This window comes from Rana temporaria, chromosome 4, assembly GCF_905171775.1.
Source record: "Rana temporaria chromosome 4, aRanTem1.1, whole genome shotgun sequence".
Classification (NCBI taxonomy): domain Eukaryota; kingdom Metazoa; phylum Chordata; class Amphibia; order Anura; family Ranidae; genus Rana; species Rana temporaria.
The window spans coordinates 370,067,325-370,082,977 of record NC_053492.1 but is presented as its reverse complement, the minus strand read 5'-3'; the positions used below and the strand labels follow the sequence as shown (position 1 = coordinate 370,082,977).

At 46.1% G+C, this 15,653-nt stretch overlaps 1 protein-coding gene across 1 annotated transcript in view; it reads right to left on the bottom strand.

The window, feature by feature from the left end:
• LOC120937586 (protein ELYS-like) overlaps positions 1 to 15,653 on the bottom strand; it is a 104,953-nt gene that overhangs the window by 67,420 nt on the left and 21,880 nt on the right. Inside the window, exons 8-16 of the mRNA XM_040350931.1 lie at positions 14,859 to 15,009; positions 14,635 to 14,767; positions 14,325 to 14,503; positions 10,081 to 10,142; positions 2,571 to 2,699; positions 2,403 to 2,493; positions 2,228 to 2,317; positions 1,990 to 2,130; positions 861 to 965 (exon numbers count right to left, since the gene is read on the bottom strand). Of these exons, the coding sequence (XP_040206865.1) occupies positions 861 to 965; positions 1,990 to 2,130; positions 2,228 to 2,317; positions 2,403 to 2,493; positions 2,571 to 2,699; positions 10,081 to 10,142; positions 14,325 to 14,503; positions 14,635 to 14,767; positions 14,859 to 15,009 (1,081 nt within the window). The remainder of the gene's footprint in view (positions 1 to 860; positions 966 to 1,989; positions 2,131 to 2,227; positions 2,318 to 2,402; positions 2,494 to 2,570; positions 2,700 to 10,080; positions 10,143 to 14,324; positions 14,504 to 14,634; positions 14,768 to 14,858; positions 15,010 to 15,653) is intronic.

Sequence of the window (15,653 nt, the reverse complement as noted above, 5' to 3'; positions counted from 1 at the left end):
TTCTTCAAAAAAAATTACAGTTTTATATCTTTATGTTTGAAGCCTGAAATGTGGCAAAAGGTTGCAAAGTTCAAGGGGGCCGAACACTTTCGCAAGGCACTGTAGTTACAGCTACCATGGATATCTCCTAAACCTACACAGTTTACGAAATATCCCCTGTATCAGCATGTGCCGACATCACCGGCACATGCACACTGAAGCAATGGCTCGTTCGTGCTGTTGCTTCAGCTGACATGCCGTTATCAGCGTCCACAACACGCATGCACAGGAGTGACGTCATCGCCATTCCGGCGACCGTGCCGGAGCCCGCGATACCCAGAAATAACTCTGGTGGGAGACATGTCGCCGAGCAGTGTGGCGGGACCACTGCAGTGGCTTCCATCCAAGTGAGTATTTCATTATGAGCTAGTATGCATAGCAATGACCCCTTTTTGGAAAGTAGACAGTCCAAGATATTTAGTAAGGAGGCATGATGAGTTTTTTAAAGTTGCAATTTATTTTTACTTTACACAAAATTGTCAGACTTTTTCACAGCCTCGCCACATATAGAGGCCCAACATGCAGGGAGCACCGTCAGGCGCTCTAGGAGCATAAATGATACATACAATTTTCCGACAACCTATCACACCTTTGAAGGCCTGGACTACCGGACAGTGCAATTCCCCGCAAAAGGAATTTATTTTGGAAAGCAAAAACCCCAAAGTATATTCTATGAGGCATAATGAGTCTTTTGAACAGGTCATTCTGATGCAAATTAAATCCCTTACACAGGCAACTTTTCACAGTTGACGCTCTGAACAAATGCAATAAAATACCTTTGCAAATTAGAGCTTTTACAACACAAAATAGTTTTTCCTTACCTGAGCAATCTGGTAGAAGTCCACATCGGCAAAACCAAAGCACAATAGAGGCATACTGAGCTAAGAGCTTTGTCACAGACTGTTTGTTTGCTAGGTCTATAATCCCTGTTGAGCAAACAAATACAAAATTATGCAAACAGATAAGCAAGCTAGGCTTGAAAATGATAAGCAAGCTGGGTTTGAAAAAGCATGGAACCTGTGGATTGCATGCCTTTAAGCTCCCTAAACACTGGGCCACCTTGTGAGGGGAGGTCCGGGCTGAAGGGACCTACTCTGTTTTTTCCTCCCACTTTTCTTCTCTTTCAATCTTTTTTACAATTTGGTTTTTCCTGTTTTTGGTTTTATTATACCATAATTCTTTTTGGTAGGATGCCGATTGAGGGGGGGGGGGGGCAGTAAAAACCTCGCCAATTATGCAATTTTCTTGAGACCCCATGCTTTGGGGCTTGGGTCAATCTTAGACAATGTTTTTTCTACCTTACCATGTTCTAGAGATATGCCTGACCCACAGCTTACAGTATTGTTACTTAGAAATTATTTCTATTTGTAGATTTTTCTTGGTACAAAATTGCTGATACCTATGGGTTTTGGAGAAGGCTTTTTTTTTTTTAATGCGACATTAAGTTTTTGTACAATGTTTAAAACTTCCAATAAAAACAATTGAAAGAAAAAAAAAAAAAAAAAAAAAATCAGGCAAATGTCACAGTTATTGTAGAAAAAAAAAAAAAAGTGTTATATAGTTGCAAGACTCTGATCTAACCCATCCTGCTCCCCATATCTCATGATCAGTGGCTATTGGCTCCTATGCCATAGCTACAGGTACCACTATGTGCTCGTTTCTCCGGAATGCTGCTGTCTAACTTTAAACTGCAGTCATCTTACTGCTAAATTGTGTATGACCACCTAAATTTCCTCTCAGGGTTTAGTTCTATCTTACCTATATCAAAAATGCAAAAAAAAGTGTAAACTGAGCACAATTGCTTTGAATTACACATCAGAATAAATCACATTGCCGAGAGATATTGGTGGTTATTTTGCAGTGTAATCTGTTTAGTCTTATTGAACATCAAGATGCAAGACCCGCGATAAGAATGATCACACCAAGAGAAGACCGTAATAAATGCATTACCTTGTTTAGTAAGTTCCTGGGCTTCTGTAATAAAGCAGTTTAAGACGATAGTCAGGTTGCGGAGACGCACCTGACAGTTATGCAGAGAATGCAGTGTTTGAGGGTCAATAAAATTACAAGATCCATCAAACAATGGAAAACCTGTAGAGCAAAACAAACATTTTTATAAAATTGCAAAATGTATATATGTACTTACTGCCAAACAATACTTTAAATATTACATTATATCGAAACTTACACAGTCTGTCAAATTCCCTCTTTACAAGAGCCACTTTATTCCATGTCCACTCCAGAACAAATCGCAAGTTGGCTGCAGATCTTGGTTGCTCTTAAAACAAATATAAAATAATTTAGTTATTACTTCCTAACAAAGCAGATTACGTAGCACTGCAGGATCAATAATCAATATTTACCTTCTGCAGTCCACAGTTTGATGCAACGAGTTAAAAAGCTTATTGAACTAGTTTCTACAGCTGTTGATAACACAGCTTGTAATTGTTCTTCCTAGAAATTAAAATGTTTTAAATTATTACGCCAACTTTTGCTAGTATACCAACGTTAAAAAAAATAAAGGTGCTTACTTGACTTAAGCTTGAAGGCTGGACATCAGCCAGTCTTGGAGACAACAGACCAGCAACTAAACATCGATTATAGCCATCAGGAACGGTTTCATTCAAGGAAGAGCCAGAATTCTTCAAAAAGTACAGAGTCTAGTTTAAAAAGCAAACAAACGGTGCCGCTATAAATATTCTAATCAACCAACCATGATTATACATCAGACAGGAGGCTCATATCTTATGCATTATCTTTCTTTAATAATGCCCATAGCAGAAATACAGTAAACATTTATTGTAACTTAAAAAATTCAAAGAACTACCCTTCCCAGCAGTCCCTGGGCCAGTGTAGCCCCTCCAAGACCGTAGCCTATATAAGGGACTGTCTGAGGTAACCTATCCCTCTTTCTTTCTGCTCATAGCCAGAACTCAGAGAAGTACATTACTCTATGTTTATAATTTTTATGTAGGCTTGCTTGTTATTTGGTTATCAGCAGCCTTTAATTTGTGTAGATCCTAATGTCACATCGTCTTTCCACAGGGTGCTGGGGATCCCCCCCCCCTCCCACCCCGGCTTTTATTACAGCTACGGAGGTTTTTCCCTCCTCCGCTATTCCCTTCAACTTCCACCTGTATCTGTATATACCCTCTGATCCCCTCAGACCTTCATCTGTGTGTTGTTCTATCAACCTTCTGTCTTATGAAGCACAACTGATATTTCTAAAAATGATAAACGTTTAGTTTTTGCTGTATGCTTTTCCCACTTTGCTATCTGTGCCACCCGTTTTGTAGAGAACGCGGTTTCCTCTGATGTGTACATCTTACAGTCATTGGGCTTTTTTATTTGTTTATTTTACTATATACCGCTGCTTTGCTTCTTTTGTTTCCCCCCGGTGTGCTCTGCACACTGCTCGTTTTCTGACTGGAGGTAGGACGGCGCCATTTTAACATCTCGGCGCCTTTTTTCCTACCTCCCTTCTTCTCAGAGCGTCTCATCTCTGAGGGGGGCGTGGCGGTGAGGATCTCCCTGCACCAATCGCGCTATTGTCGCGAATCGACGGCACCATTGCTGCGGACCTGTCCCAGGGACCCCATCCTCCGTGTGCTAGGCCGTCTCTCCCCATCGCCGGCCACGCCAGGGTGCGGGCGGCTGTATGGTTGGAACTCTGTGTAGATCTTACTGATCTATGCGAATCACGTTAGGCCGTAGTCTCGCGAGACTACGGCCCCGAGCCTCACGTCTAGCTCCCCTTGTGGTGGGGAATATCTCCCCTCATCTAACTTCTGTCACTCACACCTAGCTGGTGGGGAATTCCTCCCCTCCCCTGCTTCTGTCACTCCTTCACCTTCAGTTACATTAAACATCAGTTCTTGTTCTGGGAATTTATTCCCCTGTAGTCTATTCTACATATAATGAATATATTAATACATGTAAATAAATAATACATTTAAATAATTATACGAATGAATAAATTATTGACTTATTAAATAAATATAAATAAATCAATGAACATAAATGTCTATAAATAATTTATACAATCTATATGATCGAATAAATAAATATATAAATATATATAATAAACACATTTTAAAATATAAACTATTAAACTATACTTTATATATAATTGAATAAATATACACACACACACACACACACACACACACACACACAAACAAATTATAACAATAATTGAATGAATTATAGAAATTACTATACAAGTTATAGTACATAACTTCCGTATCTTCCTGTGCTGCACGGCTGTGCTGTCCGCAGACAGCTGACTCCTCTCCTGTGGCTGGCGACAGATCCTTTACTCCCTACTGGTGCCACTGAAGTGGTGGACGCAGCCCTGGAAGGCCCTACCTACCTCAGTGCTGCACTGGTTCCTGAGCTGGTCGGTAGGTCCGTCCAGACTACCAGGGCATCGGTTGTTCCAACCCACATGCACCCCTATGTCCGGATCTCCCGGGAAGGATATAACGCCCCTGAGTAGGGCATGGCGTCCCGTATGCGCCGTCACATTAATGTGGCCTCCGTCTCCCCGGCAGGGGAAGTAATTAACATGCCCCAGGCAGTACCCTCCCAGGCCTGCCGACCCTCTGACTCCCCGGCAGGGGAAGTACATAACATGCCCCAGGCAGTACCTTCCCAGGACTGCCAACCCACGGACTCCCCAGCAGGGGAAGTAAATAACATGCCCCAGGCAGTACCCTCCCGGGCCTGCCGACCCACTGCCTTCCCAGACTCCAATCGACCCCCGAGCCTTGGGGGGATGCACATGCAGAGGCAGCGATCCGCTAGACGGACTGAGCCAGACTCCTCGTGGACTCCTCCAGAGTCGTCCGCGGAGTACGAGGCGGCTAACACCTTTGAGTCTGAGGATGAAAATGATGATGATAATGATGATGATTATGTGAGCAGTGGGCACATGGCGCTCCATGATGACGCCAACCCTAGGTCCCAGGGTAAAACCTTATTGGACTCTTGTGGAGTACCATTTTTCGATCAGGAGGTGATTGGCCACCCACAATCGGGTGACTGGGCACCTCTACCTGAGGTGATCCAATAGATCGAATTCTGGACCCAGAGATCGATCGGTACGCTAACCGGACAAGTTGAGGGTGGAATACTCACCCTTCCATTACCAAATACGGTGGTGCTCACTCCAGAGGTGGATCCCATAATCATTCAGTATTCCAGGAAGGGAATAGAGAGGGCCTTTGGGACCTCACAGTACTGGGTCTTAGATCTCTGGACCTATCACCTAACCCTATGCCTTAGTGAGCAGGCTACCGCCTCTGTAAGCCGGTTGACCTAGCACAATGGGATCACGCTAATTGATGATATCTTTAAGACGGTAGGACAAATGGAGTTATATTACCAGGCGTATACCTGGTTCACCATCCCATTCGGTTTTTCAAACCTAAACACCGTCCTAATGGACAACAGGTTGCTAGACCTTGGACCAAACAGCCGATAGTAGAGATGGACCCGCTCTCTTTGAACTTCCTCAACAACATCTTCCCGATCAGGAAGAAGAAAGGCGGTTTTTCGTCCGGTGGGAGCTTGAGAAATCTCACCAACTTACTGCCCTGTGGAACAAGGGTGAGGTTGAACATCTACTTGAACGACCTACTTCTAATGGCCGGTTCCCCTCGCCTAGCGAGCGAACACGCCCCCTGGATGGTCGGATCGCTTCGCGATCTGGGACTCCTCATAGATCACAAACACCTATTATCTCCCCATTTCAGGAGATAGAGTTTTTGGGGTTCTTGGTGGACACCAACCGAGCGATCCTTCGGCTACCCATACCCAATTAGCCGCCATCCGCAAAGACATCAGTATCATGCTGGGCAGCAGCGGGTGTCCTTACGCGGACTGACTCGCTTAGTCGGCCTGTTACCGGTGTCAATCCAGGCCACTCTCCAGCCCCTTTTCACTGTCGAACCCTCCAGAGACTCGAGACTCTACATCTTCGCTAGGGGCTTCGCTATACAAACTAAGTGAAGCCATGGTGGACCTACGGTAGTGGTTATGTAATGCCGTCAAACGGAACGGCGAGACATTTTCAACTCCTCACCGGACTTCGTCATAGGGTCGGATACCAGCCGCCTCGGCTGGGGTGCTCAGTGCAGTCCCTCGTCCTCCGGTAGGACGTGGTCCGCAGAGAACCCTCGGCTGCACATCAACACTTACACCCCTGACGGCCTTTTTTGCCTTCGGAAGTCTGTTGCCACGCACGTCCATTTGCTGTGTGCTATTGCGTTCGGACAACGTACCCGCAGTCCGGTACGTCGATCGCTTGGTGGGCCCAGAATCCTAGCGGATCTAGTAAGACTTCAGGCACTTCTGCCTGGAATGCAACATCGTCCCGATTGCGGGATATGCCACAGACTATCCCTATAGGGTGGCAGATTGGATTCTCGTTACCTGACCGATTCCAACGATTGGCGACCGCACCGGTCAGGGTCCCTGATCCTCGCTCACTTCGCTGATCCTTCTCTATGGACCTGTTCGTTCCCCGTATCAACCACCAGTTTCCGCGCTCTTACAACCGGAGGCCGGATCCGGAGGCGCACCATGTGGACGCCCTCCACCAAACGTGGTCACAGGGGACACATTACGCGTTCCCCTGTTCCCGGTGACCCTCAGGGTCCTCCTTCACTTAGCGAGCCAGAGGGCATCAGTCGTGCGGTTCACTCCGTGGTGGCCGACGCAGCCATGGTTTCCCCTCCTTCTGAGGATGACGGTGGAACTCCCCAGGTTGTTTCCTCATTCCCCCCACCTCCTCGCTGGTCCGAACGGGGATCTGCACCCTCTACTCACGAAGCACATCCTACCTCTCCTCACATGGTTAGTATCGGGGTTCCGGTCGCAGACTACGACCTTTCGGGAACAACTAGGGATTCCCTGCCTTGGACTGGGCCCCGGGACTAGATCGACATCTCGATCTACCTGGGGACTCTGGGTTACTTGGTGTGATCGACGGGTCGACCCCGTTCAAGCGACAGGGTCTGTAATAGCCAATTATCTGGCGGACTCTTTGGATCCGTTGGTGTGTCAATTTTGAAGGCGTTAAGTTTTAATCGCCCAATGTACCAGCACACTTGGGATTTTTCCAAGGTCATGATCATGTTCTCGGGCTGGGGGACGTTGACACTCTGTTTTGAGGTTACTGTCTTTCGAGCTTACTGTCTTCTTGTGTCTGATTTCCATCATCGTGGGTCAGACGTCAAGGCTTTGGACATATCCAGGCGTCATTCCTCGCCTCAGAGACTCAAGTCTTTTTCCGTCGTGCGTTGGACCAGACGGTACTACGATCGGTTTTCTACCCGTTCTTCCCCGCACATCCACAACTGTATGTGGTCCGCTGTCTACAGACTTATATGTCCTTGACAGCCTCGCTGCGATCTTCGCAAGTCTTTCAACTCCTCGTTTCCTACGTTAATCCTCTCTTCCCGGTTTCCTCTGTGACTTACTATAGCGGCGGACTGTTGTCAGCGACCGCTTTTCCGCCAATCCCGCTTTGAACAGGAGGTACACATATCTATGTCAGTGTTGTGGATTATTTTGATTGTTATTGGTCATACGCATTGTTATAGCTTTGAACTTGCATAAGATATGAGCCTCCTGTCTGATGTATAATTCGAGATTTTCCTAGCTTGTGACGGAAAATATTAATTATATGAAGACAGGAGGCGAGTATCTTCCCTCCCAACCCAACCCTGTCACGAGGTTGTCTCTCTCTCGTTCTAGACTGATGAACCACGCACCCTGCAAGTCGGAGGCTGGTACGCCCCGGGAGTTCGTTTTCACTATCCCCGTTGGGATTGCTGTCCGTTTCGATCCATGGGTTTAGTTCACCGCAGATGGAGGTTCCTACTGCGTTCCAGATCCGGGATGCCGTTGACTGAATCCGTTGGTCCATGTTCCTGACGACAACTGACCGGTCGGCTCCGAATGGTTTGGGTTTCCTATAGTCCCCGTTGGGATGAAGTTGGTCCGTGTTGGCCTTGTCCTTTCGTTTCCTCCAGATTCGGATGTTGTGTTCCGGTCGGAAGGTTCCCGGCAGCCGCGGAGATGTCTAATTGGACTTTCGGTTCCTGTTTACACTAATTCGCATGAAGAAAGAGGAATAGGTTACCTCAGACAGTCCCTTATATAGGCTACGGTCTGGGAGGGGCTACACTGGCCCAGGGACTGCTGGGAAGGGTAGTTCTTTGAATTTTTAAAGTTACAATAAATGTTTACTGTATTTCTGCTATGGGCATTATTAAAGAAAGATAATGCATAAGATACTCGCCTCCTGTCTTCATATAATTAATATTTTCCGTCACAAGCTAGGAAAATCTCGAATTATATGCTATTGTGAGGGCCTACAAATGGATGGTTTAGTACTAGCCAACAGCCAGTATTGTTTGGGCTCTACCCAAGCAGGATTTTAAAAAAGCCTACAGTTGTAGAGTTCCATCCCAAGCATCCAACAAAAGAAAATGAGCAATGTATACAATGATGTGGTCATTAACCGATTCCGCTTCCACGTACATTTAATGCGGCAGGTCAGCCCGATCACGCAAAATCACGTACCTGTCTTCTTACACGCGATTTAGGGGGCGCGAGCCAATCAGTGGGTCTGGCGGCCACGACCCGCCGATCTTTTACAGGAGAGACAAATCAGCGGTGTGCCGATGCACACAAAGCACACCGCTGATCTGTCAGGGAGGAAAAGCGAGAGATCGTGTTTCAGCTAAGCTGAATCATAATCTCTTTTCCTCCAGTGAATCCACTCCTCCCCCAGTTAGAAACACCTCCCAGGGAACACATTTAACCCCATGCTCGCCCCCCTGTTAACCACTTCCCTGCCAGTTAAATTTATACAGCCAGTGAATTTTTATAGCACTGATCACCAAAAAGTGATTTGTTTAAAAAAAAAAAATTAGAAGTCTCTAAATCTATCCTGTAGTTTGTAGATGCTATAACCTTTGCACAAACCAAACCAATTTTTTTACTTAAAATATGTAGCAGAATACATATTGGCCTCAATTGAGGAAGAAATGTGTTTTAAATTTGATTAGGGGATATGCATTACAGCAGAAAGCAAAAAATTTAATACCAAAGGACATCGATTTTATTTGGGTACAGCATTGCACGTCAGTTAAAGCAATGCAGTGCCGTATCACACAAAATGGCCTGGTCAGGAAGTGGGTAAAACCTTCTGGGCTGAAGTGGTTAAAGATTACTCAAGGTGCTTATTAGAAAGCAAGTAAACCACCAAAAAAGGTCTTCCTACCAGGTTCCCGTGCTCCAGTTGTTCGAATGACCGGGGCCACAATGCCGTCACTCCCATGCATGCGCACAGGAGCCATGGCAGGGCACTTGGCGTGTGTGTGTGCTCTGAATGCAGACCGTCATTGCACATGCTGTCGCTGATGTGAAAATCTCTTAAAGGGTGCACGTTTAGGGGATTTTCATTGTACCTACAATTGTAAACTTCCTGGTAATTAAAAGTTTAAAAAAAATGTCTACTTCCGCTTTAAAATCTACTGTTGATTTTCGAATCCACTGCAATCCCAGGCAGCCAAAATGTAATAAAGACCTGCTATAAGTCTACCACAAAACTTCAGTTTTTGATAAAAACATGGACAGGGACATATTTTATATTAGCACAATTCTGCCCTTGTACAAGGGACACTTATATCAGAGCTCCACCCAAAAGGGGGAAGCTCTGCTTGACTGCCCCCCCCCCACAGGTCCCAGAAGACTGTAACCCATTGACAAAGCGCAGTAGGAGACCGGCTGTGAGGACACAATGTCCAAATATTAAAAATCAACAGCTACAGTATTTGTAGCTGCCGACAAAAAAAAAAAAAAAAAATAATAATTAAGGGGCCTGTGTAATATTATAGTACATTTACCTTGTTTTGCCTTTTGGTCTAGCAAAACTGATGAATCTCATTTATGATTTACAGATATTATAATTCTCTACGATTAAACTTCGTCAACAGATCAAATAAAGAATATTGAAGCAGACCTTACCTCTTTCTGAAACCCAGTGCAAGTAATATGAATTATTCCAGAGCTCAGCAAACATGTGGCATCTTAAAAATAAGGGGGATAAAAAAAAATTAAAATAAAATCATACTGCCAAAAAAAAAAAAAAAAAAAAAAAAATAGAAAAAAAAAAAAAAAAACACACAGACATGGCTTTTTTGTTTCAGAACTAAACTCACAAATTTTATGCAGCTAGCTTGACCAACATGGCAAATTACTGTAAGCCAATGCTGGCCCTAGATACAATTTTCTATCCAGCAACCGTCACGGCCAAGACAACAGTGATTATTGCTAGTGGCTTTATTCATAGGCAATAACCGCATGATCAGACAGGCTGGTTGTACCAAATTTGTTTGATCGACTTGGGTACAATCAGCGGGCCCATATATTGCGTGAATCTCTAGTCCCTGCTGAACCAGCTGAGATTCAAACTGCCTATGGTCGGTTTACCATTCATGATTATCAAACAAAAGATGCACTTCTAGCAGACAGATTTGTAAACTTGGATAGTGCGAGTAACTAAAATGCCAATTTTTCCTTTTTATATGAAACATTAAGCCAATTTTTAGGCTTACTGTTCCTTTAAACTTGTTTGGGAAAAGTTAGCCCAAATAGCTTTCTATGCCAAGAAATGTCCCCACTGGGGCACTCTATAAAATGGTATGTAGCCTCGGCTTACACACACACACACTTACACACACACACACACACAATATTCTCTCTCTCTCTCTCTCTCTCTCTCTCTACATACACACATACTTTAAAAAATATCCACTGATATTAAAGTGCAGGACAGTTACAGCTAATCCCTGTCCAAAAATCAGGTTCACATTTTCTACTATCTTTTGTCAGCAAAAAAATAGTTTTTTTGTACTCACCGTAAAATCCATTTCTCGGAGTTCATGGACAGACACAGCAGCATTTGACCTTAGGGTATTATCCTCCCTTTTAGGAGATTGACCAGGCAGAAAAAAACAGCATGTTAAGTGTTAAACACTCCACAAAGCACAGTACCTCCCAGGGGGCGGTTCCCTGGGTACATCCCCCATTCTTTGTTCTGCAGCCTCAGTTTGTAAACAAGCAGTACAAACAAAAGGAGGGGTGGATGCTGTGTCCGTCCATGAACTCAGAGAAATGGATTTTACGATGAGTACAAAAATCCTATTTTCTCATCTGTCCATGGACGGACAGAGCAGCAATTGACCTTAGGGACGTCCCCAGTGTCAAAATTAGAGGGGTGGGAAAACAGCAAACCAACTTCACCCAGACAAACAAACCAGAGTTCCTCAACGGAGGAGCTTCAACCTTAAACAGCCGCCTGCAAAACCTTACGGTTTTCACATTTTCACAGCAAAAAATGCATTTAAAATGCATTGTTTACTGTGAAAATGACAATTGCTGTTTGGGAGTTAACCACAAGGGGGCGCTGAAGGGGTTATGTATGACCTCATGTCTGTTTCTAACTGTAGGGGGGTGTGGCGTCATCGATCGTGTGATCCCTTTTATAGGGATACACACGATCGATGCAGTCGCCGCCGCCACAGTGAAGAACTGGGAAGCTGTGTTTACATACAGCTCTCCCCGTTCTTCAGCTCCGGGGACCGATCGGGGGACTCCAGCGGCAAGCGGGTCCCGCAGCTTCGGACCGGGTCGCGGGTGCGCGCCCACGGCTGGGTACTAGCACAGGATGTATCTGTATGTGCATGTGCCCAGCCGTGCCATTCTGCCAACGTAAATGTGCAGGAGGCGGTCCTTAAGTGGTTAAAGGGCAAGTCCACCAAGGCCTTTTTAGAAGACCAACACATCAGCCAGACAAGGCGGCGCAACACCACCGCGTAGGCCAAGGCCCTGGAGAGCAAGGGAAGCGTATTCAGGGCTGACTGATTCAACTCCTGAAGCAACAACTTTGCCCATTCGGTAAGTGTCCGACACTAGAGCCCCGGGCCAAGACCGGTCTCACCGCCGACCCCACCACTGAACATGGAGCGGGCCACAGCCTCAGCTCTCCTATCTGCGGGGTCCTTGAAAGCGGGAGCCCCTTCCACAGGCAACGTGGTCGCCTTGTTCAGCCTGGACACAGGGGGGGTGCACTGACGAAGGAGAGGTCCACTTTTTTAGAAAGTCCTCCTCAAAAAGTATAACGGACCGCAAAGCATTTCGGAACAGAAAACACTTTTTGCGGCCGATCCCATTCCTTGTACATTTTTTTCCAGATAAGGAACACAAGGAAACACTTTTGCAGTGTGGGCCAGCTTACGGAACCCAAAAGGGACTGACATCTCTGATGTCTCTGCCGAATCCTCAATTGTTTGAGTATCCCGCACCGCAGTGATAAGAGCTCCCACTAGCGCTCTATCATGCGCTGACCCTGATGCAGAGTCATCCTCACTGTCCGTGTGGACTGGGCCTGCATCCTCAGACACCTCGGAACCAGGGGCGGAAGCAGTAGCAGGGCCCGATTCCATGTCAGAGGCATCCCCAGAAGAAGGCGGGGGGGGGCACTTTTTACCCCCCTCTGGCCACGCGCCACTTCAATCCTGGCAACAAATGCCTCAAGGACTGCCGTCAGAGACCGCAGGAACAGGGGCACTAAGGGTTAACTCTGACATGTCTGGGGGAGAAGCATCCGGTTCGGACGCCATGCTGACCCACCCAATACCTGCCCTTGGACTGAAAGGCAAGATCCACAGGCCACCCTCCCGGCCGCAGCAGAGAACAGGGGACCCCCCAGAGGACTCAGGCGGTACTGCTGCCGTCTGCCCCCAGAGCGCTGTCCGTGCTGTGCCGTCCCCTCTAGGAAGTGTGCTGTTCGCGCCGATTTTCTAGCCACTAGGGGCAAAACCCCCATCCAAAAGGGCCACAGACATGCAAAAACAGCATGCGGGCTTCAAGAAAATGGCCGCCAATCAGTAATAAAAGCGCCCAGCGCTGGCAAAATGACGGCCGCGATAGTGCAGAAAAAACAAAGTAAACACACCAGCAAACACCCGGGCAGGCCACCCCACCCCCCCCCCCCCCCCCCGCACACAGGGCAGCAATAAAAACACCACAGCACCCCCGATAGACACAGCCCTCAGCCACAGGATAGAGCCCCCCAGGTGGACTCCCCACCTCACGGCCGACCACCCAGAACGCGGGGAAGGAGGGAGAGGAAAGCAGGGTGGACCCCAATCGACCTCCCCAGGAATGCACCAGCCGCGCCACCCTGCCCAAGCGAGGGGACTGCTACTTACCCGTCTTGCGACCACCGGCTGGAGGCATCTCGGACAGATGCCTCCAGCGATGCGCGCAGTTACGGCATCGCTGGCGGCCCGGCACACTGTGACACTGACAGAGCCCGGTCATTTGGAGCAACGGGGCATGTCGTGGACGGCCCAGCGTGTAGATAAAGGCCAGCACACGCTCGATGGCCGAACATGGGGGGGACTACAAGGATCGAGGATCCAGCCTGTCACCCAGTCGGCAGTTGATTGTAGATCTCAGAATCCAAAAATGCAGGAAAAACGAAAAGAAAAGCAAGAAAATCGCAAAAATAAAAAATCTCCAGAGCACATGGGCTTAGAGGAGCCATGTCATCTCCTTGCTAGGCAGGAAAAAAAAAACTGAGGCTGCAGAACAAAGAATGGGGGATGTACCCGGGGGGAACCGCCCCCTGGGAGGTACTGTGGCGTGTTTAACACTTAACAACCTGTTTTTTCTGCCTAGTCAATCTCATAAAAGGGAGGATAATACCCCAAGGTCAATTGCTGCTGTGTCCGTCAATGAATGAACGGAAGAGAAATAATTTTTTGCTATTACACCATTTGAAAAGTCTAAGTTAATAGCTTGGGGGGGGGGGGGGGGGGGGACACATACTACATAGGGAAAAAAAATTGAGCACCAAGGCTGATCTAACATTTGGCTTAGAATGGCCCCCTCTATAACTCCTTCAATGAAGCAAACGGCATGACAGAGACAGACAGCAATTATCTATGAACAAAGCCAACCCATATGCTTTTTTTTTCTGGATCACAAGACACCACAGAAAGAAAATGATGCCTGTGCTTGGCTGGCCTTAGCCAGTGCCTGCTTCAGTGATCTGTACTACTGTATATTTAGATAAATTCAACAGCAGTTATTGAGCAAGGACTTTGTCATTAACATGATACACATTCCACTGACCTGCAATTTAGTGAAATGCAGAAATGCTGTAAAAAGTCTCATTTTGTTACTCTAAATTTAATAATTACCAAAATTGTAAGTGCTGGGGTAGTAAAACTGCTCTGGAGGAGGGTATGATGTTGGAGCTCCTCTGCTAAAACTACGCTCATGCACAAGCATATCAAATATGTTGTCCTGAGTCACATTCAACACAGATTCGAGGGACCAGAATGCAAAGTAGGAGCAATTCCTGAGAAACTGACCAGGCCTGGAATAAAAAAAAAAATTTAAACATTTTTTATGATGAAATAAATGTAAGAATCCAAGACATATAAAGACCAAGGATAAATCCAAAGAAAGATCCAAGCGACATCAAACTGAATTCTTCAGTACTCTTACCTTAGAGAATCTGGCATCTGAGCTTGATACCAACGATTTATATCAAACACTGCCATATAGATGGAAGGTTTACCATGTCCATAAGTAGCTACTTGCCAGCTGAAGACTGTGACACTGGTATCAGGTGATGTAACTGAAAGCCAAAATATGTACCAAAATATTTTTGAATAAGTCTAGATTACCAAAATGATATTGACAGCTTAAAAAAATTAAAATGGCCAAACCTTCATGAAGTCCATCTTCTCTTTCGCTGTGAGCACGGAATTTTTCTATGGTTTGACAGCCCAGTAACTTTGTACTGTTATTTTGACTTCTCAAAGACAAAGAGCCAGCCGAAAGATCCAAGCTGTATCTTTCTTCACAATATTCCAAGTGCTGTAGAAACATAAAACCACCAAGTGTAAAAATACTAATAGTAATTCAACCTAATTCTGCCACAAAAATGCAATCTCAATGTCTTAAAGCTGAGCTCCAGGCAGAGATATTTTTACATGGTTTAATAAGAGATTCCTTACCCAAGACAAATCGATGTCTTCCACCGAGTAATCCTGTTTTTTTTTTTACTCCTGTATATTAGGGAGTTTCGGAGCCCTCCCCCCTTTAACTAAACCTCTCGGGTTCCAGCGATGAGCACGAGCCCAGAGGCTCCAGCCGCTGTCTGTCCTCACTGGATAGACTGATGGCAGCATGAGCTATTGGCTCCAGCTGCTGTCAAAATCCAGGGGCAGAGTCCTGCTGTCAATGGATGCAGCAGCAGGACTTGTGAGCACGCACCCATAGTGTCCCCATGGAAAGCAGCTATTCAGAAGAGGATCGGGGCTGCTCTAGCAGGTAAGCATGACATGTTTGTTATTTTTTATTTAAAAAAAAAATTGAACCTTTGCAACCCCTTTAACCAATTGCTTTGCTTACTGGGCACTTAAACATGCCCCCCCCCCCCCCAGACCAATTTTCAGGGCTGACGCACTTTGAATGACATTTGCGCAGTCATACAACACTGTACCCAAATTTTTCCACAA